The following is a 27,019-nucleotide window of genomic DNA, read 5'->3' as shown; positions in this document are numbered from 1 at the left end:
AATCTCTTGTGGAGTACAAGGTGTCTGAAGCATCTCCTTGAATCGTAGAAAGGGAATGATTCAGTTACTACTTACCTATTGCACCATAGTGAAATGGTTTGCACAGTTTTTAAAGCGCTATTCTAACTGCTCAGAAATCTGCGTAGTGATGAGGAAATCCTAAAAATATTCAGGATCTTCTCAGTGGTTCCCTAAATGTTTGACATGGTGTGGCAAAGTGGAATTTCTCCTGCTCTTTGCTTCCACCTTAGCACGGAAGGCATTTAGTAAGTAACTATGTTGTTTGGTTGAACTATTTCCTCCCTGAAGCTGCAGGAGCCAGTTCTGTTCGTTTGGTTGCCTGGTGTTCTTTTGCCTAGGAAGGAGACTTCACTTCCAGGCCTTGCTGTGCTTTATCTGATGGATCCGTCCATAATCATCTCCATGATCACTGCCTCTCTTTCTCTCACAGCCTCTCCAGTCCTCCCTGTTCTGGTACTACCTGCTGGAGCTCTCCTTCTACTGGTCGCTGGTCTTCACCCTGCCCTTTGATGTGAAGAGGAAGGTGAGTGGCAGCCTCGGGGAGGAATTGAGCACCAACAGGACCCAAGCTGAGCACTCAGGAGAGTGGTCTCCAAGAGCACATGTACAGTGCTGGTCTTGAGGTTTTGGCGGACTGTCCTTGCTTATTCCCAGGAATTTCCATTCCCAGCCACTCGCTTCCCTCTCCTCTGGGAAGTGGGGAATGCAAACCCTGACATAGAAAGGTGCAAACTACTGCCAAGTTCTCAATCCACACTTCAAATCCAAACCTAAAAATTGCTCTTTTGGGATTCTTTTAGGCTGTAGGGCTCATAGAGATAGGAGAAGGGTCTCTGCCAGTTAAGCTGCATGTGTTCCTAGGTGCCAGGGACCCAGCAGACGGGGTGCTGTATGATTGCACAGGCATATGCGTACATTGAGCCTGCAGATACTCTTAGAAGTAAAGGGCGGTTGTAAGTCTCCATCAGCGAGCCTGGGGGTGTGATTGTTGTGCAAGCCAGTAGGCATGCACTGGGGCACAGAGAAGGGATGGGTATTGGTGCTGCTTTGTGACCGAAAGGAAGCTTTATCTTCAGTTTGTCTGTACTGAATCATTGGCTCTTACTCTTCTGTCTTCTGATTTGCACCATCATGAGATAATTAATGGTGGAGGGAGGAAGTGTTCTTTGTTGAGACATCCTGAGTTTACACCACAAACTCCTCATTCCTGGGTCTTTTGGTTGCCAACGTTTCTAGAATGTGTTTGGTAAAAGAGTTAGATGGGTATGACCTTATTGTGGAAGGTTTTAGTCATTGTGGGAGGTTTCTTAGTCATTGGGTAGAGAGATTTCATTGTTACCTGCAGGAGGCATGCTTGAACCAGCTCAGAAGGTGCATTATGTATTTTATTCTATGCTGTCCCCTTTCTCATTAGGATTTCAAGGAGCAGATAGTCCATCACGCTGCAACCATCTTCCTGATCAGTTTCTCATACTGCGCCAATTACATCCGCATTGGGACACTGGTGATGGTGATTCATGATGCTTCGGATTGCTTCCTAGAGGTGAGCTCCACAACTTATGTGCCAGGCAAAGCCTAGTTAGCAAGGGTGCTCTTCAGCATGCTCTTCAGCCAAAGTGTGTCTTTTGATCTAGCACAGTATGGGATAACCTGCATGCAGACTTTATGCGTCTGGCTTGTCAGCCTCCCGGAACATGTGCAGATGCACTGTCTTGGCCCGCTGTTTTATTGTTCTTTCTTCTTCCAGCCAACTAAGATATTCAATTACATGAAGTGGAAAAAAACTTGTGACAGCCTCTTTATGATCTTCTCAGCCGTTTTCCTCATCAGCCGCCTGGTCGTTTTCCCCTACACGTGAGTCTGCTGCAGTCAAGGGAAATGGAAAAGCTGCCTTCTGAGAGACAGGATAATTCAGCTGGATGCTGAATCTTCTGCTGCAGCCTTTGCTGTTCAATCCTTGAGCGTGTGGCCCTGCCCTTTGCATAGGCTACAGTGTTACATGACCGTTGTACCTGCCTTGGGGTAAACTAGGGTGGTCTGCCTTGGAGTTCATAGAGTAGTCTTAAAGCCCTGAAGTATACTGCAGAGGAGGAGTCCTCGGCCTATGGCTCTGCCCTGCTTATTTCTTCTGGTGGGGAACTGAGAGTTGACTCATGTGTGTTATGTATGAGAAGGTGACTGACCTGAAACAACTTCTGTGACTAGAGCTTTCTGGGGCTTAATTATGCTCTACAAACAACACATTTCCCTCCACTGCACTTCCCTCTCTCTTGCAGAGTGCTCTATAACACCTACTATTACTCCATGGAGATATTCCAACCCTTCTTTGGATACTACTTCATGAACGCTCTCCTGATAATTCTGCAGCTGCTCCATGTCTTCTGGTCCTGCCTAATTATTCACATGGTCTACAAGTTCATCCTCCAGGGCACGGTATGATCAGTTTGTAGTCCTCTGTACATCACGTGGGGAGGGAGGGTCCACCTATACTGCTTGGGAGCACAGGTGTTCGTCTGGGGTGGGTGCCTTCTTGCCTTGGTGAAATTACATAGGTACGTTCCAAACAGTGAGGTGAAAGGAACAGTCAGTATTGTTAGAGAAAGTTGATCAAAAGAAAAGTAGACTTTTTATGAGTCACTACAATATTGAGTCCACTTCTGATGCTTATATTCAAGAAAAATGTGGATTGGGCTCCAGGGGAGATTTCTGTGAACAAAGTCAGTGACATCTGAGTACGGATCCCAACACTCAGTCTGGTATGATTTGCATTTGAAACAAAACTAAGAAATAAAGACACCATGATTGGTGAGGCCAGTGCAGAAGTGCTTCCCTTATAATGCAGGATTTTTAATTCCAGTATTACTGAGATCACAGAATGGCTGAGATTGGAAGGTACCTCTGGAAGTCTTGTCCGTATTCCCTGGGTCAAGCAAGGTCACCTAGAGCAGGTTGTCCAGGACCATGTCCAGACAGTTTCTAAGTATCTCCAAGGACAGAGAGACTCAACAACCTCTCTGGGCACCCTGTGCCGCTGCTTGGTCACTCTCTCAGTGGAAAAGTCTTTCCTGATGTTCAGAGGGAACCTCCTGTGTTTCAGTTTGTGTCCTTGCCTCTTGTCCTGTCACTGAGTACTCCTGAGAAGAACCTGGGTCTGTCTTCTTTACACCTTCCCCTCAGCTGTTAATACACATGGGTAACAGTCCCCTGAGCTGAGCCTCCTCCGGGCTGGACAGCCCCAGTCTCAGCCTGTCCTCATGTGTGAGGTGCTCCAGTCCCGTCACCATCTTTGCAGTCCTTCACTGGTCTCTGCAGTGTGTCCCTGTCTCTCTTGTACTGAGGAGCCCAGAGCTGGGCACAGCACGCCAGGTGTGGCCTCACTGCACTGAGCAGCGGGAGGGATCCCCTCTCTCCACACGCTGGCAACACCCCTAATGCAGGCCAGGAGGGGCAAGGGCCCACTGCTGGCTCATGTTCCCCTTGGTGTCTGAGGGGACCTCCAGGTTTTTCTTAGAAAAGCCCATCAGGTTGTTCCTCCCCAGGTGCAGGACTTCACATTGGTGAACTTCACCAGGTTCCGGCCACCCTGCTTCTCCAGCCTGCCAAGGTCCCTCTGGATGGCAGCGCGATCCTCTGGCACACCAGCCACCCCTCCCAGTTTTGTGTCTTCAGCCTTGCTTAGAGTCTGCCCCAGCATCCACATCATTAATACATATTTTGTATGGATTCTCTTAAGTGTTGTAGATGTCTACAGAGTAGATACTTCTCTCTAAACTAGCTTCTGGACTGTTCTCTTAGCAGTAGACAAGCATGCCCAAAGCATAATCCATTCAGCATGGCACCCAGGTAGTGCTGTTTGTCTCCATCAGTTAGACAGCAGCCTAGGGTGAATATCTGAGATACAGCTGTGTAAACGTCAGGGAAATGCCCCCCACTCTCTCTGACCATAGTCTGTAGTGTTTGCTGAGAGACCAGACTGCTGCTCCACATGAAATTCTTCCCAAAATCAAAGACATGACCTAATGGCATTACACTGGCCACGTGCCAAGAACACAGTCCAGGAGTACTAAGTCAAGGCCTTGTGGGGGTTGGCCTCATAGCCCAGGCTGAGTTGTTTTATTTGTCTCCAGCTGGGGAATTCTGTCTGATAGGAACTGAGAACAAGCATTAAAGGCTCATCTTCATCCATATTGTCCCCATTTTCTTTATCTGCTTTGCCTTAATGTAACACAAAGCAAATTACTTGCAAATTAGGAACCAGAAACTTCACAGGGCAGAGAATGAGCACACAACTGAAGACTCCCTTTTATCGTTTTCCTGATTGTAGTGTGGGCTGAATTACCATTGCAGTTACAACAGTGTAAAATGGCGAGGTAATAAATAGCCTTATTAGAAAGAAATGACCCATCAGGGAGAAAAATACTGAAGCATATCCAAAACTTTGAGAGCTTTCCGTACTGAGCAGTGAATAGCAAAGAAAATCATCCTGAATAGATCTGTTTCAGTGATGATATTTAGTAGCCCAAAGCAGTATCAGCAAGAATATAGGACACGGTCCCCTCTTTGAGAGCCATAAATGCTCACTGCAAGAATATAGGACACGGTCCCCTCTTTGAGAGCCATAAATGCTCACTGCGGTCAGAAGCTCATATTCTTCTCACAGGCCTTTCTGATCTCCACAGTTTTCCTCTCTGGCTGTAGAATTATCTGCACCTCCTCACATGGTGTCCCTTAATCCCCAGTGATTAGAACGCAGCCTAGATCCTGAAGTATGAGTTTCATTTGCGCATATAGGCAACCTGAGGCACATGGCTGTAATTCAAGCAGCTCTATGGTTCCCGTGTGAATCTTGCTAGGTGTAAGGCCTCAGCCACATTGTATGGCCATGAATGGATAAACTTAGGAATATTGATTACTGTTTGTCCTTAGGCTGCAGATAGTTCCTGAACTGCCAGTTCCAGAGTGACAGGAGGTCCAGGTTGTTTACAGAAGATAGCATCTCCTACCCATATTGTCCTTGGGGGCAGTTTGAATTCAGTGGAAGTTTAGATTCTTACAAATCCTGTCTGCATCTGGGTGTAGGGATCTCTAGAAAGAGCATCAGACCAAATAGACTTCTTAATATGATCCAAGAGATACCCCCAGAAGGTGACAGAATAAATGGAGACTACAGGTATCTGTGCAGCCACTGACATTCCCCTGAGCAGTTTCCAAAGCTCAGGCCACAGAAGGGTTTGCTGCTTTCCCTCAGTGCACTCCTTCCAGCAAGGAGTGTGACACCGTGGATTTGTCCCCAATTTTGGTATCTTGTATTGCAGAGCAGAAACAGTCTGGGAAGCCAGCAAGTACTAGGCTGTCTTTTTTCTAAACTGTCATGTTACTGCATCATTTCTTCTTTGTCTTCCTTTTACGGCAATGAATTAAATATTTACAAAAGTGGATTACAGATCTCTCAGTCAATAGCAAGAGGAAAAACCCGAACATCAAACTGAATATAATCAGAGTTGAGCGGCTTTGTGTCAATCTGTTGGTTTGTTTGAAAGCGTATGCTTTCCAGCTGTAAAGCAGCATGCTCAACCTGTAGCCACTGAGGCCAGGGGTGGTCAGAAGCTACATCCTTCTCCCTTTTGGTAAAAACATGAAAGAGTTTAATTAACTGCCTCCCCCCATCCTTCTTCTACATGCTGGTGCCCAAAGCAGCAGTGTGGATTTCCTCAGTCTTGCACGATTGCCCTCAGTCCTGGGCATCCGTGCTTTGGTGCTGCTTCTCAACCCGTACAGTAATTCCTAATGGTATCAGGATTACAGCTAGGATTCCACCGAGACTGAAATCAGAGACAGTCTGTTTACAAAGGTGATGTAAAAGCTGAAAGGAGCGGGTAGAACTGTGTGGCAGAGGCAAGTGGCTGCAGTAGCAGGTGACTCTTTAGCCTGTGGCTCAGCAGCACTGCTTCTTGTGCAGGCATCTGTGTTTGTATTGCTTCTCATTTGCATGTTTCTGTAGATGGAAAAGGACATGAGAAGTGACACAGAAGAAAGTGACAAGGATGAAGAAAGAGACCAGATTAGGGAAAAGGAGAAAAATGGGATCACCTATTTCAGCAACGTCACAAGCAACAATTACATCCAGAGGAACGGGTCTGAGCCACTGAACAACAGAACCCATCTCACCAATGGCCATGTCAAGGAAAGATAGCTACTGTTCGCGTGCGTCTGCTCTGGTCTGTAATGAATTCAGTCCACCGTCTTTAGAAACAGTTTTGCTCGTTGTGTAGATAAAATGGAGTGCAATTGCAGCATTGTAGCTGAATTCCTGCTTGCCATAAACAGAAGTGTTTATAGTCAGTGATATTTGAAGGAAGTTTTTGGTCTTTCTTCAAAAGCTTACTGTAGGTTGTAGCCTTGAAGCAGATAGAAAGGGATCAAAGTGGTTTGACCTGTATTAGATTGTACCATAGTTGTTGTTAAATGTGTTAATCTTGAAAAATACTTAAAAAAAGGGTAAAACTCTGGCAATGTCAAGTCTTAACCACCCTAATGTTGTTTGATAGGGTTCTGTTTATCCTTAACCTGGAGGCCCTGCCACTAGTAATAATTACAGCTAACAAGTATGTGTGAGACTCTAAACCTTAATACAGGGACACCTTTGAGAAGACAAGTGCCCCATACACATACACCCTCTGAAAATTAAAACTGAGCGTAGTGGAATGAAAGCTTTGGAAGGACGTAGGAGAAAACATTTTCTTCTCAAAGAAAATGCTGCTGTGTGCCATGTGACCAGTTTTGTAATAGTATGGATTTCAGTCCCTTCTGTTGTCAGCATTACTGCCACAAAGGCAGGAATTCCAAAGCCGAGACTGGAGAGAGTACCCACCCAAATCATAGTTGGAAGAGCTGGAGAAATCCAGGCAGCTGTCTCAACTGTCAGGTAATCCTTTAAACCTGTCTTGGAAGGAAACGCAGTCAGAAGAAGGGAGGTGACAAGAAACCAGATATTCTAGAAGACAACACTGACTAAGTGCTCATGTTTTCACCTAGCATGATTAGCACAGTGGGAAACGTTTACAGAGTCATTTTGTGGCAAGAAGGGAATAAATTTCCCCTATTCTCAAAGCAAAAGGATCCAGAGGAGATCTGCTGAACCTTATGGAGTAATGCTTTAACATGGCCTTCTAATTCTAGGGATGTATCAATAGCAAGTTTAAAGCAGTAGTCCATGAAGTCATGACGCAGTTCTGATTGTTCGTTTAATGTCTTAGATCTTATATCCTCTGTAGTCTTAGACTTTGGATTCTGTAATCCATTATAAGAGTTAAATTAGTATGACATTAATTTCTGTTTTATTGCTCAGTTAATCTATGAAACCAAAGTATTAACAGATTCATTGTAATGAGCGCAGGGACTTAAGACTGCCAAGGCCATGCAGAGACTTCCCTATGTGTGCCCAGTAAGGGCCAGTACTAACTTGGGGGCGGGACATGGACCAAGGAAACACCTGATTTGAGGAGGTGGTGCACATGTTTAATAGGCAGGTGACAGCACAGAAGAATAAGAGGGTTTTCAGCAATCCACTCTGTTCACCTGAGATGTGACAGAGAACTTTGATCGCAGCTTGTGTGGCCTCATCTTAGGTTTCAGTCAAAATCCATTGGATAATTTCAGAGGGGAAAAAGTGGTTCCAGCACAGGCGATCCAGGCCAGTAACGTGCTCGGGGAGGAGAGCATCTGTTCCTGCACTTGTCATTTAAATTTGTATTTGCTGAAGTTTGTCTCTGAAACCTTGAGGTGATCTGAAGTACGTTCTGTGTACTGTCACATTTCTTTAATCTGAATACAGTCTCGCTACTCCTCTGCAGGTGATGTGTTCAGGAGGGATGGTTATATCTTATTTTGTACTACTGAATGTAAACATTCTTTATAAATTATTTTGAAAGGTTTGATTGTCTGTGCGCTTTTCTACTTCAGCTAGCAGGAGGTAACCTGGCTAGCTGCACATTATAGGTGGATGTGTGATGAGGGAGACACGTATGGGTGCTATTGCTGGTGTAGATACGCACGCAGCGTGCATGGAGAGGATGCCGCATACCCAGGCCATGCAGCCATACTGCAGCTGCCCCATCTGTCTCCTACTAGGTAAGGCTGCGTTTGGCCCTGGAAAAAGGGACACTTGCGCACCCCCGGGTTCCACCCAGGGGCGGGCCAGGTTACTTTGCACCATGAGGGCAGTGGCAAGTCCAAGACTGCAGCACTGGGGAGGTGCTTTGGACTTGTAAGGACAGGAGGGAAGCTCTTTTTCATGAGGTTTTAGGCAGCTAGGAAAGTAAAGTCACACCACCTCTCACCCCCCAGAGACTGCACACTGCACAGGAGCCAGTGCAGACATGACTCCGCCTGCTGAATTTTATCCGCAGGGCTTTGCTCTCCCCTTGAAGACTGAGATAAGCTCATTAAGAGGCAAATCTGATTCTTGTGAAAGGATACATCAAAGATTCAGAGGAACTGTTTGGCTTAAGAACTATATATCTGTATGCCCATAAACAATATACAGAAACCTGCAAACACTTGTCTTTAAAATGTTTTCTACTCAGGCTTTGAGTTTGCTTCCAAGGGGCCTCACATTTTACACAAATACTAGGGGAAACTGTTTCTGAGAAATGCAAAGAGGTGGAAAGCGAAGGATGGTGTAACTACAACACGCTGCTGTGAGGAACCATGGTCCGTCTCCCACATCTGACGCATGCAAGGCAAAACAGAAAGATAGGAGAGATGTGCAAAAGGCAGAAGAACCTGAGCCAGCATTCCCTCGAAGGAATTCGACATTCCAATCTGCAGAAAGCCATGCTGGAAGGCAGCCGGCCACCTACCTCCATGGGACACTGGCCTCACGAAGAATGTCACCTAGCCAGTACCTTGCTGGGAGCGCAAGACCCTTCAGCAGGACACCTGGTGTGAGGGTTTGCCCAAAATTATTTCACCCTGTCAGCCAAGGATGATGCTTTCTTTTAGAGCCCCTCAAGAATCTCAGCTTTTTGAAGATTTATATAGAGCCTCCAGGGCAGAAGAGTACAACCGGCCACTGGGCTCAAAGAGCAGACCCTGCCTCTCGTGGCCATCAGCCTCATCGTGGGGGAAGCCACCGCCTCTGCTTTCAGCTCCTGGACCTGGGAGCGTCACGGCCTGATGGGAGGCCAACCGATGGACTAGAGCCAAGGAGCAGGAGCCAGCCTGGGCTGAGAGGGCTCCATCTCTGCAGGCCTGGCTAGAGCAGCTCCTGCCATCCTGACGTAGTTCTCACAGGGGCAGGGTTGCTTTTAACCAGCACCTCTTGGTTTTTAAGGCCTCTCCCTTGCTCTGGAGATGTTAATCATTCAGCTCAGGATGAATGTACCTTTTTCCTTTCAGTGTTGCTGCATCACATCAAGACTCTTAACACAGACAACAGTAACGCTTGTAGTGCAGCCTCCCAGGCTGGTGCTGTTGCATTCTCCCCTTCTCATCCAGTCAAGCACCCTTGTGGCAGCCATTCTCTCAGCTGCTCCGTTCTTGAGGAGCCTGAGCGCCCTTGGAGATCTGTCCCCTACTGGCATGCTAAGCCCGTACTCCTGCCCATCAAACCCTCTTCCTCATACGCAGTCTTTAATTAAGGCTACGTGCAGGTTGCTGCTCCTTGCACCCTCAGAAAGGGGACTAAGGAAACTGAGGGAACGCTTCAGTGCCCCAGTTTGCAAATGGTTATCATCACACACCTGAATGCATAAATCCAGAATAGCCTCCCTCCTTTTGTGGTGCTCTCCAGCTTGGAATAAAGATCATTTTAGCCATAATTACATAACCTGGAAAACTTGCTTATTTCAGGCTAAAATGGAACTGATACTGGGTACAGCTTGACTGCAGGGGTTGTTGGGGGGGGGGGGTGTCCCGCCATCCTGCAGCACTAAGGGCTATACATCCTGCTGAAGATTCCCTTGACATGCATTTGATTTAGTAGTTTACTCCAACAATATTTTTTAAACACTGATGCAATGACTTTCCTGTCTCTCTGAGCTGTTCAAAGGACAGAGCCACAGAGGTCAAAGCTCAGAGCAGCCCTTTATTTAGCACCAGCTGAGGAGCTGATGGACCATGACAACGCTGACCGCTATTTCCAATAACGACCTGCAGCCTTTGCGCAGACACAAAGGTTTCACTGGCTTTTGCTTCGTGATCATTTGCCAGGTAGAAAAGACAGACATCTGGGAAGGAACAGATGGATTTTCAAAACTTAAGAAATTTCACAACCCAAACCGAATACAATCTTAACACCCCACCAGGAGTGCTGTAAAGCACAAGGCTGTTTAGTTATGCTGGATCTGGCATCTCTCACGCCCACGTATCAAACCTGCGCACAGAGACGCACCCACGAATAGGAAGGGGGCAAGGGAGTTTGTAATCTATGACCTGGCACGTGTCAACGTAGGGATCAAAGAGGACTACGACGGGGAGGGCACCGTTCCCCTTCCTCTGCCCAAGGAGATAAATCCGTCCATTCACAGTGCTGCAGCCCATGAAGAACTTCTGGGTCAAGCATTCCTCATCCACCCGGGTCCACTCATCTGTCTCCACATCAAACCGAAAAGCTCCCCCTCCTATGGTGTACAGCGCGCCGTTCAGTGATGTGATGCAGAGGTCGTACCTGGGTGGGAAGAAACCCTTCATCAGAATCCACAGAAAGATCCGACCCCTGAAATACTCGGTGTGACCCTGGTCCTCATATCAAGAGTCCCACCTAAACAGAGAATCACAGAAGTGCTGGTGGGACAGGACGTCTGGATTTCTCCAGTCCAACCTCTTCTTGCAGCAGGACTAACACTAGAACCTTTCTTCTCCTGTCAGGTCCCAAAAGATTATTTCTTACCTTGGAAGTGGGGAGAATGAGACGACATCCCAGCTGTCCGTCTCTGTGTTCAGCCTCTGCACTCCATCATACACGTGTCCATTTTCATCCAGGCCACAGACCACATAGATCCTGGTTCCCACACTGACCGCATCTCCTCTCTCCACAGGCTGAGCCATAGGACTCATGCTTTCCCACTCGGACTCCAGCAAAGCCATGCGCTCCACTGCTGGGACTATCCCTTCGTCGGTGCTCCCTCCGAGCACGTACAGGTAGAGACCTGCTCCTACTGCACAGTGGCTGTTGCGGGACATCTTCATGGCAGGTCCTTCCAACCAGCTGTTGTCCAGGCAGTTGTAGATAAGCACCCAATCCACACTGTACCACACAAACTCATCCCGGAAATATCCTCCTGTCACAAAGAGGAAGCTCCCTGGAAAAACAGCAGAGAAAAGTATCAGTTAACATGAAAATTGATCCTGAGAGCTGAGGTTCTCGTTTCTCCCTGGGCTGCAGCAAGCAGGTGCAAAACGTGCAGGGAAAGCGAGTGCGCTCTGAATCAGCCTGCGGTGTTTGATGCCTCGTCTGCACAAGGTCTGCTGGGCCTGCGGGGTGCACCACGTCCCCCCAAGTCTGCTCCTGCTCTTGAAGAGAATCATAGAAACTGGTAGGGCAGGAGCCTTTGGGGACCTCGTGTCCAAACTCCCACTTGAAACGGGCCTCTCACCAACACTAAAAAAGGGAAGCCGTGGCATGGAGCTGTCTTGGAAGGCTCCAAGCGTGAGGACTTCACAACATCCATGGGTAAGTTTAACTTAATGGCAACTATAAATCATAAGTCACCATCTGTCAAAGCCACCGTGAAAGAGAAGGCAAAAAAATACGCTGCTTGAAGTCGACTTACTCCAAATAAATCTAACGTAAGGAGTTAAATGGTTTCTACTGTATGAAGAGAAATATTCGGCTTTGTCTGCCATTCTCCCAGGACTAAGGAAAAGAAACCCATTCTTTGGATATAAACACAAATATGAATGAGGTTTTAGCAACTGAACAATGCAGTTTTATGGGAGAAGCAGCTGAACTCCCCTGCATTAGGGCCTCCAAGCCTCAACTTCTGCTTGCATTTGCTCAGTCCCACTTCTCTGTAAGTTACCTACTGCTGCCACTGCATATTGGGTGAGGTTCCTGCGCTGCAGTGGAGAACAAGCCTGCCAGGTCCCTGTTTTAGGTTGAAAGAGAAATAATTCTTGCTGTTCCTTGTCATGCTTTCCTCCCAGGACATATAAGGTGTCGTAACTCCGACCAGCATAAGGACACAGTTCCTTATTTTGCCAGCTGGGTGGAGGACAGCTGTCTAACTTCTTTATTAGCCTGGAAAAGGTATCTGTTTCTCCAGGGCGCTTGCTGCGTTTCACCAAGATATCAAGGAAGGACAAACTCAGAAAAGTAACCCTGATTTCGCCCACCAAATCCAGAAAGTCTTCCTCTCTCGTTGCTGGGTCCTCCATTATCCACCTCATAACACTGTCAAAAACCACATCTTCTCGCGAAACGAAGAGGTCGTCGCTTTTCAGGAGCTGTATCAGCGTTTCCTTGGGCAGCACCTTAAATTCTTCCTGGCACATCACATCCCCCCAGTGACTGAGAGCCACATTCAGAGCAGACTCGTACAGGTCTATAAAGGCAAATTGCTGCGAGTAGGTCATCAGGCCCAGGCAGTTGGAAACGTGCAGTTCTCTCTCCAGAAACTTCTGACACAGCAGTTTCACTCTGTCAAACTGAAAAAAGTCAGCTGTTTCCAGTAAGCTGGTCACATTTTCTTGACCTATAAGCACTTGGGCTGTGCGAGTGAACTCGAGTAGCACCTGAAAAGGCACTGCATCGATCCCTCTGATCACTATGTGGTGTTCAGAGCTCTCTCTTGCCCCCCCAAAAAACATGGCTTCAAAATAACGACTGTGTACTGAAAGCACCCTGCGGCTGACCTGAAAGAGTCTCTCTCCAACCTCAAGAACTGTGTCTGCAGCCGTTTCTGTCTGAGGTCCCAGCTCCTCTGGTTCTTGTGCAGGCTCCATGCTTGCTGACTGCCAGGCGGTTAAAATTAACTCAGCCCTTACGCAGCCTTCGCTCATGGGAGGTCTCTGGAAACATTATCCCCCTAGTGAGGATAAATACAAGATAAGCCAATCTTGTCCTAAAAATAGAGTGTGTTTTCTACCCTCCTGTTTTGCTCTTCAGTCCTTCCTGCTGCTTTCAGAGCAGCAATAGCAGGACAGCTGTATAACCACAGATTTAATTGGCATCGACTTTAACTAGGTAAGACTGCAGCAAATTAGGAGAGCTGTTAGCCAGGCAAGGAGCCTGGACTACGAGAAGGAAAGAGAAGAAACAACCCAAACCTTCCTAAGCACTGACTAAATATCAAGAAGTTGTAGAAGAACATTGCACCCATTTCAAAAAAAAAAAGGACCTGTTACAGCACTTTCCACTTCTATGAAAAACATAGGAAAGCTTGAGACTTCCTGGGAACAAACACCCAATTTCCCCAAAGCCACATCTTTCATCAGTTCAAGTTTAATCTCAAATTCCAGATTGTTTGCAGTAGTTGGTATATATTTAACTTTATACTTTGGTAAGAGATGGGGGAAGGAATGAGCCCCCACTTCATGCCTGGTGGCTGTCTCATATTCAGTCATCTTCAATCTCAAAGCACGAAATACAGCCAGTACAAGCACCAGCTCACCGATTCCACACAGTGAATTCTTCTAAAGCATTTAGACCAAGTTATTAAGTGGACAGATTTGCATAATGACCTTGAATTAGTGCCCCTTATCCCAAAGAGCCCACCCCAGCAAGACTCTGTCCCATTTCTCCATGGAGTTCAGCAAGCAGAATTGCGCTATCTGGATTAAGAGCACCTTTTTTCCCCCCTGGAGGCTCACTCCTGCATTTCTGGAAGAGGCTTCTGCAAAACTGCTGTTACAAATGGTCTGTAGAGTCACATTTAGGAACGAATCCAATATGTAAGCATACACACATCCAAAATTCAGCTACAGAATCAGAATGGTTTGGGTTGGAAGGGCTCTTTAAGGTCATCTAGGCCAGCCCCGCCCCAATGACCATCTTCAACTAGACCAGGTCACTCAGAGCCCCATCCAACCTGACCTGGAATGTTTACAGGCACCTACCACCTCTCTGGGCAGCCTGTGCGCATTTCACCACCCTCACTGCAGAAAAAAAAACCCACCCATAAATATCTTTATATCCTGTCTAAATCTACCCTCTTTTAGTTTAAAGCCATTACCCCTTGTCCTATCACCACAAGCCCTGCTAACAAGCTTGTCCCATATCGTTTTCATATTATTTTTAGGTACTTGCCTCCCAAATATTATCCATGAGTCTGCACTGCAGGAAAGGACGGCCACATGTCTTGCAGTGAAAACTGAGTGACCTATTACATCAGCAGAAAATGCTGGAAACACACCCCTCTCCAGAGTTTATACACTTGACACATGACTTCAGACAGATATCTCCATACCCTCTGCATCTAGAGCCTGGAATCCACTCAAGAGCTTCAATGGGTCCATTTCTGACACTGCACTCAGAAAACAAGAGTGCAGAGATGGTGCAGCATGTTATAGCCAGCCAGCCCTCCCTCCCCCACCTAAGGGACTCTTCAAGACTCTGCTTGGGCTGATGGTGAGCAAATTCTGCTCAGAACACTCTAAACAAGGAACCTCTTCTGAATTGTGCAATTGCACGAAGAACAAGTTTTGCAATGTTAGAAAAAAATTATGTTGGAAGGAGCATGACTCCACAGACTGTTTGTGAAGCACTCACAGAATGAGCCCCTGGGAGATTAAAATCCAGAAGCACTCAAGTTCACACAGGCAGTAAGCCACACAAGACAGCTGGTCCCGTTTCACAGCCTCCTGGAAAAGTCAGCTACAGTGACCTGGAATTTATTTACTTCAAGTTCCCATCCCTTTCAGAGCTGACCCAGGAAAGGCTATGAACGGGAGTACAGTGCTGGTACCAAAATAACCAGCCAGTACAACCCGGCCTTGGCAGGCTCTTGACACCCTCTAGGAACAAGACTGCTGCTGCCACCCAGCCAATTTGCTCTGCCACAGCCTCCTCCTAAAGGGCCCTGGGGAAAGGCAGGCAGCCGAAGAGGGTTATATACAGCCTACAGGCACATATTCCCTACTAGACAGTCTTTAAAACATTAACACACACACACAACTCCTCAGAAAAGGGACCAGATGCTCTCAAGTCATCTCTCATATTTTGGCTTCTGATCTGTATCCTCCTGATTTTGCGGTATTTACACTCTTCCCAAACAGATTTCCTTTTGAAAACTACAGTGTCGCTGTAGAGCACTTTTTCAGACTGAACCCCAGACATTTAGGAACAGATTTGTTTGTATTTATTCACTCAAAACTCCTCAAATCTTGCTATTTCCGCAGTATAAAAGAAATAAAAATGTTTACTTACAAAACAAGTTATAACAAGCAAAGCAGAACCACATGTGGATAGCTACAATATAAAAATACGCAGTATTTCCAGGCACTGCCTACAACTGAACATCAGGATCTTAAATATTCTTCCTCTAAAATTCCAGATATCTAATAGATACTTCTGTAAGGCTCATGTCACTCAGCCAAGAATCATCCTAGAAGTTAGTCCAGTCCTTCTGCAGAAATGTGGGAGCCTTCTGATACATGGATCTGGAACAAGTGCTAAGAAAGATCATCTTAGCTACAGAGCTTGTAAAGGTGATGGAAAGGTACTGTACAAGGAAAATTATTTTCCTGTGTGCACTGCAGCAAGCAGGCAAGAGACTCAACCCAACAGCAGGAAGACTACAACACAATGCTTTCCAGCCGAGTACCGACATCTAGGAGGAAGAAAAACATGTTCTAATCTATTTAGGCTTTAGATCAATTTAGATTAAATAAATTTATGATGTATTTTAAAATGTAAAGAATATAACCAATATTCAGGGCATTCTTTACTAATTTTATGTGGTTGTTTCAAAACTCACAAAATGAACAGTGTCTCAGACAATTCTATGACAGTATCTTCTCTCCTGTCAGCTCTATGCAATGCAGTTACACATTTATTTGGAGGGGGTGGGGAAATATCAGAACTTCCTACACACCACACCCCATCCTCACATGATTTATGGAAAGCCACAAAAATAAAAGTTGACCGTTCTTTCACACTAACAAATACACATTCAAACTCCTCCCCCAAACCAGGAAGCTTCTCATACACTGGCAGTTTTCTCCAATGTGATCTGCACCCTTGAAGTCTTCAGCGGCAATCCAGAGAAAGCACTAGCCGTCTTGCTGTTGAATGAAAGGGTTTGGAATAGCTTCCATTCCATCCTGAGGACAAATAAGAACCACAGAAGTCCCTCTGCAGACCACAAGTCCCAGCTGACGTGTGTCTTCTGTTAATTTGTATTGATCATCTGGATCTGAAAAGCAGAGACCCACGGTTACAATGGCAACATATAGAAAAGAAACCAAATTCCACCAACTTCAAAAGGCACAGACATACGGATTTTTTTCCGGGCATCTCTGCATTGTTTTATTGAACACATGGACTATAAGAGTGATGCAGCAGTAATACCCGATGTCTTCAGGGCATTACCAATTTACTAATTTTCAAAGCAGCACATGGCACAGTAGGCAAGAAAGAGCTTCGCTTTTTATGCAAAGCACAACATACACCTTTTTAAAGAATTCAAAGGCTTTCATTCACCTAACCAAAAGCACACATACAAGCGATTAAAAAAATCCCATTTCAAATGCCATTACAGACAAATATTTTGGGATCAATGCAAATCAGAAAAAGACCCAGACTTCAGAACGTGCCAAGTACAGAATGCACTGGTCCATTCCAAGACCAAGCTAAACAAGGCTGTGGATGGGGACAAATACAACATGGCAACAGCCAGTTCCAACCTCCCTGAAATTCTAATTTATTTGATAAAAATGCACTACTTTAAAAACTCCCTTTAAGAGCAGAATTAAAGCTTCAGGCGCTTCCTTAAGCAGGCAAGAGAGTACTCTTCAAAACCACTGTGCTATCACATCGTAGGTTTTTGTCTGAGCAGAAAGGGAAATGGAAGTCTTAATCCTTGGATGGGAAACAGAAATAAGAGAAAACCCTACAGCTCTTCTAGCTCTAAGCAGCTACAGAAGGCTTTAGTTCCACAGAAACGCAAAGACGGCAGTTACAGTAGAGTTTAAGAGAGTAAGATACTACAAGTACCAAGAGGTAAAGTCAATTGCATTATCTGAAGAGACACACACTACTTTATTCAAGCTTTAGAGAACAAGAGCAGCAAATAAGTTAGAAGAGCTCAAACCAGGACTATCAAGAACATTCTACCACAGGGAACTTGCTTAATCTAGCTTCTGTTATCTTATCCCTTTACAACTTAGTTATCATAAACATGTCTCAGTTCAGACAAGGTCAACCAGAAGCTGCTGTTCATTCACCCACAGAGCTGCAAGATTTCTGTTAAGAAAGTTATTGGGGGGGAATGGAACCTTTACACAGACAGCATATGCTTACCTCTCATGTATTCAATGGTACCATCAAGCACGAGGTTCAGAAGAGGGTCAAATCCTTTCAAGACGCCGCTTGCTATTGAAGACCAGACATGAAACAATGATGAGAGAAAACCAAACCCAAGTATACAGCAACACAACACTGCATGAAGGACACGTTAAGTTCTCCAGCTCTGTCCCCTCCCTCAAGCAAGGCTATCAAGCAAATGAGGCCAAAGGTATTACACAGCGCCCGCTTTATAAAAGTGCAAATGCACGAGAAGCTGGTTTGTGTTGTGCCAGCTACCGCTTACAGGTTTTTCAACCAATTTTTCAAAATACTCTCCAAGACACTAACAGTTTTGTTCTTAACCAATTTCAGGGGCATTTTAAGAATACTTCAGCATAACAAATCAGCATAAGCACTGCCTAGATAGACACGCACTGCAGACACACAAGCACTTTGTCCTAGAAGAGAACATGATTCCCCAAGGCTGGTCACTAACTAAAACACAGGACTACACAGAATGACATCCCAGTTTGAAATACACTTGTTGATTACCAGCATTACCATCACTGCTAACAGCCCAAATCAAAAAGACTCTTACAATTCCCAGTGTCATATGAGGATCGTAAAGAAACTCAAAAGTTTTTGAGAAGAAAATTTAAATTGACAGATTCAACAGAATTGTCAACTGCCCCAAAACTGTCAAAAAAAACCCCATCTCAAAACCAACCCCACATTTATCAGTTCGGAGTCAAAGCAACTTCCAAAGGCTCATAGGCACGGGGTCCCAATGGAGTTTTAGAAGAGATTTACAATGAGATTTTAAAAAAGCTCCTGCCACGCACCTCCCGTGCGGCCTGCTGTCAGCATGTCTGCAGGCGGCACCGCCAGCTGCACCGAGGGACGGCTGCAGGCACAGCGAGGCAGGAGCGGCGATCTAAGAGCCCCACAAACAATAAAAACACACAGTGAAATAGATTAAAACAGTTTATGGACTCCAGATAAGGAGGTTAACGAATGTATTAATTCAGACACCCACAGACGTTTCTTTGCTTCTTTAAAAGCGCCCTTGACATGTGAAAAAACCCAAAGTGAACCAGACAGTTGAAGATAACAAAAGACAATAAAAGAAAGGCACATGGATGGAATAGAGATAAAATTGCAGCCAGGGGATTAACAACAATGTTAAAGACAAGGTGCTGCACACAGGGTTACAACAAACAAAAGCAGCCGGTACTCCTGGACCCTCCTGGGAGAGAGCCCCCAACCACAGCCACTGCCTCACCTTCTCTCCCACCCTGGAACTTCACCCGGATGGTCTTGTCGATGTACTTGGAAAGGTCTAGAATGCTCTCCTTCTTCTTCTTCTCCTTGTCCTAAAGGAGAGGAGCAAAGACAACCTGAATTAAACACAGCGGGCCACAGCGGGCCACAGCGGGCCACAGCGGGCCACAGCGGGCCACAGCGGGCCACAGCGGGCCACAGCGGGCCACAGCGGGCCACAGCGGGCCACAGCGGGCCACAGCGGGCCACAGCGGGCCACAGCGGGCCACAGCGGGCCACAGCGGGCCACAGCGGGCCACAGCGGGCCACAGCGGGCCACAGCGGGCCACAGCGGGCCACAGCGGGCCACAGCGGGCCACAGCGGGCCACAGCGGGCCACAGCGGGCCACAGCGGGCCACAGCGGGCCACAGCGGGCCACAGCGGGCCACAGCGGGCCACAGCGGGCCACAGCGGGCCACAGCGGGCCCCTCACCGCCATCTTGCCGGCGCCGCCGCCACCTCCGCCGCCGCTCGCCATTTCATTCTCCGCTGCAGGAAGTGACGTCACACCTCGGCGCGGCCCAGGAGCGGTTCCGGGCGCGGGGCGGGACTTCCGGGTCAGGTTGCTGGGTTACCCGGTGCGGAAGGGGCCCGGCCCGGCCCGGTTGGAAAGAAAGCGGCTGGCGGCGCGGCGGGCCCGGGATGGCGGCGTGGCGGGCCCGGCTCCGCCTCTGGCTGCTGCTGCAGCTGCTGCCGCAGGTGAGCGCCTGCAGCGGCCCTGGGACCCCGCGGGGTGGGGGGAGCGGTGGTGGGCAGGGCTGGGCGCTGGCCCCACGCTGGTCCCGGGGCCCCGGCCGGGCCTGCGGCCTCGCTCGGACGGTGTTTGCGGAGCCTTTTGCGGCCGGCAGCGGTGGCAGCTGTAGGCGCCGTGTGGTGGGGGGGCTGCCCGCCGGCTGCGGAGGGCCGAGCTGCTCCGGGGGAGAGGAAACGGCACTGGCCGTGCGGGGGGCTGCGCCCCGCCGCTGGTGTGCGGCCTCCGCGGTTTACGGCGTGTCTGCTCAAGGCGGGGGGGAGGGGCGCGCTGTTCGGGTTCTTTTCTTCTTGCCCTAACGGACAGCTGCTCCTCACAGCGCTTCCAGCGGCGGGACTCCGCCAGGCCGGCAGCCTCCCCCGGGCAGCGCCGCGGTTCGGGTGTGCAGGCCGGCGGGGGGCTGGGGCTGGGGTCCCGGCGGCGGGGCCGGCCGGGGGCCGTGGGGCCCTGCCAAGTGACAGAGGCGCTCAGAAGAGGCAGCCAGCAGAGGAGAAGGGATTGCTGCTGAACCTGACCCCCGTAGCTTGTCCCGAGTCTTGCACTCTCGTTATTTATGACACTATAAGTGCGGTGGGATGAATTTGTGAGGGTGTGACGAACGCGGCATGCAATCCTGGTACAGTAGCGAGTGGGATTTTAGCTGTTGCGTTGCCTGGTGTGCAGCTTTTGTATTTGAAGCTCAAGTTTTTTGTGTCCAAAAATGTTGAAGTGTTATTTAAAGTTCTTAACTGTCAGGTTATTTGAAAGGGGCTGTGCCTTCTTGAGTATTGGTGTCAACATCTTAACATGACAGTCTAGTTTCCCCTCTTCTGTACCTGCCTCCTTACCGATCCCTTGCTAGTGATCATTCGTTACAGCATGCTCTGGTTACCAGTTAACTTCTTTTTGATTTTTTTGCATCATCCCTTTTTTCTTCTCCTCCATCATCTTTTCCTGCATCATCCCTTCTTTACTCCCCACGTGCCATGTGCATTTTGGCATCCCTATTAATGCTTCAAGCAGACTGCTAGTGCCAGCACAAGCCCCACAAATTAATCAGATAGAAGAATGGGTCAAAGACTGGCATGGAGTCCGTTTGATCCATCAGTTTGGAAAGGGCGAGCACATCGCGGTGTGGAAGGACAGGAGGTGAGGTAGTCCCTTGGTGGATCCTTGGAGATCTTGGCTTCAGCTCCGTGCATTGCAGCACATTTCCTTGCTGTAAGCAAGTCATGTAGGCTGTGCAGTGGAATAGCCTGAGCAAGCTTTGAACAGGCTGGCCAGTGCCGAACCAGCCCTGCTGCAGCAGCAAAAACTTCGCCCTATACTGCTAATACATTGCTGTTAGCCAAGCTGGCTCATTTAAAATGTATTTGAATACTTTGTATTTTGCGACACTTCTACATCTCTTGTACTCACACTTGTCGGTACGGTTTTAGGTAGTACATCGCAGGGTACACACAGTGGCTGATGGGTAGGGTTGTTCTGGGGGACAAAGCTGACAGCTGTCAGACAAGCCGTGGTGTGCATTTGCTCAGCACCAGCTGGACTCATTATCGTACCCCTGTCTTAGTGCTGTTGGGCATATTTAAAATATATCTTTGTCTCCCTCGTTGAGATAAGATAATAGGATTCTTTTTTTTTTCCCCTGGGGCAGGGGGAGGTAGTCTCCGCATTTGCTTCTACACTGTGATTTATACAGGGAGAAGGAACAGCTTGGCCAGCGAAGCGTGGCTCTCCTGAATCTGGGCCTTTATCTGGGGACACCTAAAGAGGGGTGTGATCTTACAGATCCAAGTAATCTGCGCTTAGATCTTGCTTGGTGTCCAAGTCCTCGCTTTTTGTTTAACTTCCCTCTCATTCTAACCGCTCCTTCATGTCATTGCTACCTCCCAGTTTTCCTGTAACAATAGTGGGTATACCTGAGCCTTTGACTAATGACGAAGAGAGTAACGTGATCTGCAGCAAGTGGTGTTGGATCTCCCTGGTCTTCACTATACTGGCTTTCTGCAGAATATTGAATTGAGGTGATGGTTTCTGTATTTAAAGTCAGAGCACCCTATGATGTCGGGCCAAAGAGCTGAAAGCACTATCTGAAGTTCTGGATTAAGGTGGTGGTTGACAACTTCGTGGTCTCGTGGAATTGTTGCATTGTGATTATGAAACTCTCTCTGCTGGGCAGTGCTGCTTGAAGGAGTGTTTTCTTTGTGTGCAAATTTGCTGTCTGCCATTGATGGTCTTCAAATTGATCAGTGCAGTTCACGGGAAAGAATGCAGCCCAGCTTTTAGGAGCTCTGCTGTGTGGCTTGTGGGATACATGGGGTAAAAGCTTGTTTGTTCCTCCTGCAAGGAGATTCAGGTGACCAGATCACCTGATAGAGCTAATGAAAGTGGGAAAAGTGAGGCATCCAAGTGCGTTTTAAGACAGAGGTAGGGAGGAACAAACAAGAATGACCCACTAGGTTGGCTCATTTGCTCCCGTTGCAGTTTCTTGAAATACGGGTGAGTGGAATTCCTCCTCTCCACCTTCTTCCATCACTGAACCTGCAAACCCCAGTGCTCGTCTCTGAGCCGTGCTAATTCACCAACGTGACAAAAACAAGCAAACAAACCCAGCAACAACACCCCCCCAAAAAAAAACACCCCAAAACAAAAAAAAAAAACTGGGGAGTGTTCTGCTTTCTTAATGCATTAAATAAACTGTGGAAGGGTCTGATTAGGTTCAGAGGGAACAAGTTTGCCATTCTAATGCCACAGACAGTTACATTGGCTCAGCTGCCTGTTAAGCTGTGCCCTCAGACTTTAGGCTTCTGTTGTGTGAAAACCTATTCCTTGATTTGGAGTTTTATATAAAATGCTTCACTTTGTGTTAATGATGCAACAGTCTTCATAAAGCTATGATTCTAGGAGATTTCCAGGTTTGGGGAGGTCTGGCTTGTGACATGGCGCTGTTAGTGAGTAGGGATGCTTGGTTGGTAACGATGTTTAAATACAAATGCTCTCTTCTTGTCCGTACAGAGAATACGGATAATTCCCTGCTTAACTGGGAGACGTTGCTTCTGCTGTTTGAGGCTAAGCGGCCCATTCCCACTGAAGCTCGTTGTAGCGCTTTCTAAATTATATGTACTGTAAGAGGCAAGTATCATAAAACCCCCTAATTGTCAGGACAGGTTGCTCTTTTTCTGTCAGTGTTTGAAAAAGGCTGGGCTTGATATCTGAACACTTGGAAAAGAGCCCTTGGGAGCTGTAGGAACACTGTATGGGATCTGCGCAGGAGATTACATTTTCTCACGGGTTAATCTAGAATATGGGATGATCTCTAGGAACCATCATCAATGTTGCCGCCATCCCAGTGCATCAGCTGCACTGCTTTGAACTTGCTTTTGTTGTCTGGTACCGAGTGACATACAAACAAAACTGGAAGCATCAAAGCCCTTTGGTACTGAAATAAAACACTCTGATGCTTATGGCTATGCTTAGATGGGAGGATAAGAAGAAATTTGTAGTTGCTGTTAACAGATTTCAGAACTATGCTTTGATGCTAAGTGATAACTGCTTTGTAAAAATGCCTGTTAATCCACGTTGTCCGTGGACTCTGTTCTCCACAGGCTTTCTAAAACTCTGTGCACCCTGTTCAGGTTTTAGCCCTGGTTGTATTCCCTTTAATTACTCTCATTCTTGATTTTTACTTATCTTTTGGCACACAAAAACACACAGCTTCTGAAATGTTTTGAGCATTTCACGTTGGGAACCTTTTACTCAATATTTCTTTAAAGAACATCCATTAAATTGTTTAGAAAGCATAATTGTGTATTACTGTCTTCAGTGAGCCATTTGGGGATTATTGCCTAGTTAGTAATGGTTATTTAAATGGAAATGTGGCATCAGACCCTGTACATATTCTCTTGTTTTAAAGATGTGTAGCTTATATCTTATAAATGTAAAGCTTTTACCTGTATAGGTTGATTGTCTCCCAGATGCATAAAGCTGTTCAGTTACAGGCAGGTGGCTCCTGCAAAACTGCCTGAAGGTTTTGGAGGCAGTTGTACATGTAATATTCAGAACGGAGCTACTTGATTATTTCTTTTTTAAAGCCCAGTCAGATCCTGTAACGATAAGCAGGAAACACCTTTGTTCTGTCTTCTGCCTGTGTCTGTATTTGGATCTCTGTGGCTTGTCACTCTTGAAAGTAAAATTCAAGATAATGGATTATTTTTCAATACTTCTTCCTTTTGCTGAAAGGGTTTTAGGTGCTACGGCTGGGTAGCTGAAATTAAAAAGTCCACCATGGCAATTAGCTGGAGTTTTTTGCTAAACACATTTATTTCCTCACTGCATATGCACAATAGTGTCTCCCTTCCTCCACAAACAGCTGTATCTTGTAAACTTGCACTTTGCTCAAGTGGCTTTAATCTGCACTGAAATAAACAGTGTGACCTGCTGTGCCCAGCACGCTTCAGGACAGTGCAATAGATTTTAGAGCCCTTTGTGTGAACAGCGTTTATAATGAATGTTATAAAAAAAAAGAAAAAGTTGCTTCATGAGCTATCAAAGACCAGTTAGATACAAAAGAGCTAAATATAAGGGTCTGTACCTCCCGTATGTTTTTAGGAGGACGTTTCTTTGCTGCTTGGCTGACCTCTTGCAGTGGAATGACATCGTTTATCCTCCAGGCAGGGTGGAGATTGTTTTTATTTAAAGGACAATTCCTTGAAGTGTTCCAAAACACATCTTTTTACCCTGAGTCTGTCCTAGGGGTTCAGAGTAACCTCTGTGTAGAGGGTTCAAAATAGTGGGAGTAATGAGAACGATGGGTTCTTTTAATGGGCTTTTGAACAAATGTGTTAAGACACAGCTTTGTTGCTGCCTCTGGTCATCTTTAGCCTGTTACCTCAGCTGCTACCTGGAGAAACAAATGCGTAAGATGTATTTTTAAAAGTGTAACTGTGTAATTATATAGTAATTAGTCCCTTTAGCTTATGAATGTTAGACTAGATGTTGACATCCCAGTCGGACACAACTGTCTGACTCAGTAGCGGCAATGGTTAGGGATGGTACCGTGCATTTCTCTCCAGAACAAGGTTTCACCTGTTCTGGTAGACACAAAGTGATTTGCTTGGCTAAAACTAAATGTAAGCAATAGTGCAATTAAACATGTTCAATGACTTCAGTTTTGATTAAGGATGCTGGACAGGAGAAAGAGACAAGGAAGATCAGGAAGGGAGGAGTTGGGTCTGGGGGTAGAGGACCGTAGGACATGAAGGGAGGTGGTAGAAAAGATAAGATAGTTAAATGGGGGTGGGGGAGTTTGTTTTAGGGTTTTTTTAGAGTTGTTGGCTTGGATTTTTATTTTTTGGAACCTGCTGGTAGTGGTGAACTGATGGTCTCCACCCATCCCGTGTCCTGGGGTCACTAATGAAGGGACGGTGGCTCCTCCAGAAACAAAATGTGTGACTGCTTAAGGTGAGGGGCAGGTCAGTTATTGTACCTGCTTCAGATATCATTATTTTTGAAACAAATTTCAAAGTGCTAAGTGCTATTAAGGATTATTGAGAGTTCTCAGTTAAAATGCCAATAAAATGGAGAAACTTCCCCTTACAATAGGAAGCAAATGCTCTTGGAACACAGAAATGATAATAAGAATCTAGTGACATTAACAACGTCACTAGACAGTGTAACTATTCCTTGAAAACACTAGATTCCCAAATCACTGAGCTGAAGTAGTATTTTGAGAATGCTGCGCTTAATAGTTGGTCAATTTTTTCTGGAGTATCTAATAGCTCATATGAAGCTAAAGAACAGATATAATTTGCATTTGCTCTCAGCATTATCTTTTTATAGTCTATTACCACACAGTGCTACTTAAGCATGGAAGTTGCTCTGTAGGAGGACTGTGAGGTTCTGAAGCAGTAATTAAAGTTCAGCAAGACACTCCTTCAAAAAGAAGCATTGATCTCTTTGTATAATTGAATTTTAAAAGAAAAGAAAAAAACCCAAAAACAACCCTCAAAAGTTTTGTCCTGCTTTCTGAGCATTTCTTTTGTTTTTCTTTTATCTGAAGCATTTAAAGCTTTCTGCAGCAACTGTGCAACGGTTGGATCTTAATCTTAAATTAAATTTTTAATGTAGTGGTGTTCAGGCCTGACCAGGTGGGTCACAGGATCCACGTGAGCAGGCTTGCTACCAAGGAGCTGCCGTTCGGTATTTTGCATGGAAGAAAGAGTTCTTAAATGTACACTTTTATAATTAGCGGAGATGGTGCCTGCAACCCCATCGCTGCTGCTCGGAAGAGCATAGAAGTATCCCGTAGAATTTAACGGTGACTTGGGTGATGTTGAATTAAATTCTGGATGCCTTCTTGTTCCAGCAAGGAGAAGACCTCATAGTCAGAGTGAAGCAATGCTGGGTACCTGTTTACTACTTAGAAATGGGAGGAAGGATTTGTATCAGAGCCCTTAGGCTGCAAGAGCAGTGACAGTACACCTCATGATATACTTTGTGTTTCCTCAACAGCTTCCAAGGGCGGGGAGGGTTTACAGTTATTTTGGTTCAGTTAATCTGAAAATGAAGTCATCACTAATTGAAGTTAAATAAAACCACCACAAGTGGTAGGGAAGTTGCACATATTTCCATGGTTGCTTTGTTTGTCTTCCTGATTTCTGGTTGCCTGGGTAAACCTACCCTACTGGAACCTGACGTACAAGCAGGCAAGTGCATCAATTCCACAAAAATATTTACTTTTGCAGGTTCTAGCTATGGTCTCGAAGCATTTTATGTCTGGCTTTTCAGGTGGAAGATGAGGAATGTATCTGGTACTCACAAAGTTGTGTTATTAAACGCAAGGAAGGGAAGGAGGGGAGGAGACACTTCAACGAACAGGGCTCATCATGAAGAGAAGATTGGTGAATAACTGTCATAAGGAAGTGTTTGCTAGTACCTACTTGTGGTGACCAGTCACCCTATAGGTGAAACACCCCTAGGTCTCTCAGTTTTGCTGGAAAATGGGCTGATACAGTCTGATGTAACCCAAATATTAAGGAAAATACTATGTTTGCTATGTATTACTTTGAAGGGGTGGGAAGCTGGAAATATTTGTGTTAAAAGGAGCACCTTTTTGTGGTTAGGTGGACACTAAGCTGAATAAACAGACTGCGTGTGCTGTGTCACGATGGAGAAGATGCCTTAAACTGGTATATTTGCTGTATGTTCCTATGTTTACTTTTCTCTGCAGTCCTTGTTCTCTTTGTCTAAATGCCTGCAGGATCTGGATTCTCTTACTTCACTTTCCTGGAGTTCTTCAGGAGAATTGTGATGTTTTCATGTTGAAGCCCACTAGGATTATTTTTGCTTCCATGGGCCGTTCCTAGTGCGGAGGCAGCTGCAGTAAAGCTGGTGGAGCTCCAGCTTGGAGCCAGGCTGTGGTGTCAACTGGGAAAAACTTGCACCACAAGCATGCCTTGATTGAGTGAAGACTCAGGCTTTGTGTGGAGTCTTTTTATTT

At 46.3% G+C, this 27,019-nt stretch overlaps 4 protein-coding genes across 11 annotated transcripts in view; 2 read left to right on the top strand and 2 right to left on the bottom strand.

Moving 5' to 3' along the window:
* The window catches only part of LOC130148595 (ceramide synthase 4-like), a 48,256-nt gene extending 40,298 nt beyond the window's left edge, over nucleotides 1-7,958 (top strand). For all 7 annotated transcript variants that reach the window (XM_056337386.1, XM_056337385.1, XM_056337389.1 and 4 more), the window contains 5 exons: nucleotides 452-544; nucleotides 1,436-1,564; nucleotides 1,769-1,875; nucleotides 2,298-2,454; nucleotides 6,023-7,958. In XM_056337386.1, coding sequence (XP_056193361.1) covers nucleotides 452-544; nucleotides 1,436-1,564; nucleotides 1,769-1,875; nucleotides 2,298-2,454; nucleotides 6,023-6,214 — 678 coding nt within the window. In that variant the 3' untranslated portion in view covers nucleotides 6,215-7,958. The remainder of the gene's footprint in view (nucleotides 1-451; nucleotides 545-1,435; nucleotides 1,565-1,768; nucleotides 1,876-2,297; nucleotides 2,455-6,022) is intronic.
* Nucleotides 7,959-9,983: 2,025 nt separating this feature from the next.
* Nucleotides 9,984-15,150, bottom strand: LOC130148579 (kelch-like protein 24). The gene is made up of 4 exons (XM_056337363.1): nucleotides 14,947-15,150; nucleotides 12,045-14,900; nucleotides 10,913-11,324; nucleotides 9,984-10,690 (listed from the first exon to the last, which is right to left on the bottom strand). The coding sequence occupies exons 2-4, from the start codon at nucleotides 13,021-13,023 to the stop codon at nucleotides 10,378-10,380; spliced, it is 1,704 nt and encodes a 567-aa protein (XP_056193338.1). The 5' UTR covers nucleotides 13,024-14,900; nucleotides 14,947-15,150; the 3' UTR covers nucleotides 9,984-10,377.
* A 742-nt stretch (nucleotides 15,151-15,892) lies between these two features.
* LSM7 (LSM7 homolog, U6 small nuclear RNA and mRNA degradation associated) lies at nucleotides 15,893-19,374 on the bottom strand. The gene is made up of 4 exons (XM_056337462.1): nucleotides 19,222-19,374; nucleotides 18,750-18,840; nucleotides 17,483-17,554; nucleotides 15,893-16,376 (listed from the first exon to the last, which is right to left on the bottom strand). The coding sequence occupies exons 1-4, from the start codon at nucleotides 19,264-19,266 to the stop codon at nucleotides 16,234-16,236; spliced, it is 351 nt and encodes a 116-aa protein (XP_056193437.1). The 5' UTR covers nucleotides 19,267-19,374; the 3' UTR covers nucleotides 15,893-16,233.
* Nucleotides 19,339-27,019, top strand: part of SPPL2B (signal peptide peptidase like 2B) — a 26,868-nt gene continuing 19,187 nt past the window's right edge. For both annotated transcript variants that reach the window (XM_056337333.1, XM_056337335.1), the window contains exon 1: nucleotides 19,339-19,487. In XM_056337333.1, the coding sequence (XP_056193308.1) occupies nucleotides 19,431-19,487 (57 nt within the window). In that variant the 5' untranslated portion in view covers nucleotides 19,339-19,430. The remainder of the gene's footprint in view (nucleotides 19,488-27,019) is intronic.

Source organism: Falco biarmicus, chromosome 4 (genome assembly GCF_023638135.1).
Source record: "Falco biarmicus isolate bFalBia1 chromosome 4, bFalBia1.pri, whole genome shotgun sequence".
In the NCBI taxonomy this organism is placed as follows: Eukaryota; Metazoa; Chordata; class Aves; order Falconiformes; family Falconidae; genus Falco; species Falco biarmicus.
Note: the sequence above shows the minus strand (reverse complement) of the source record. Positions and strands in the feature narration are given on the sequence as shown.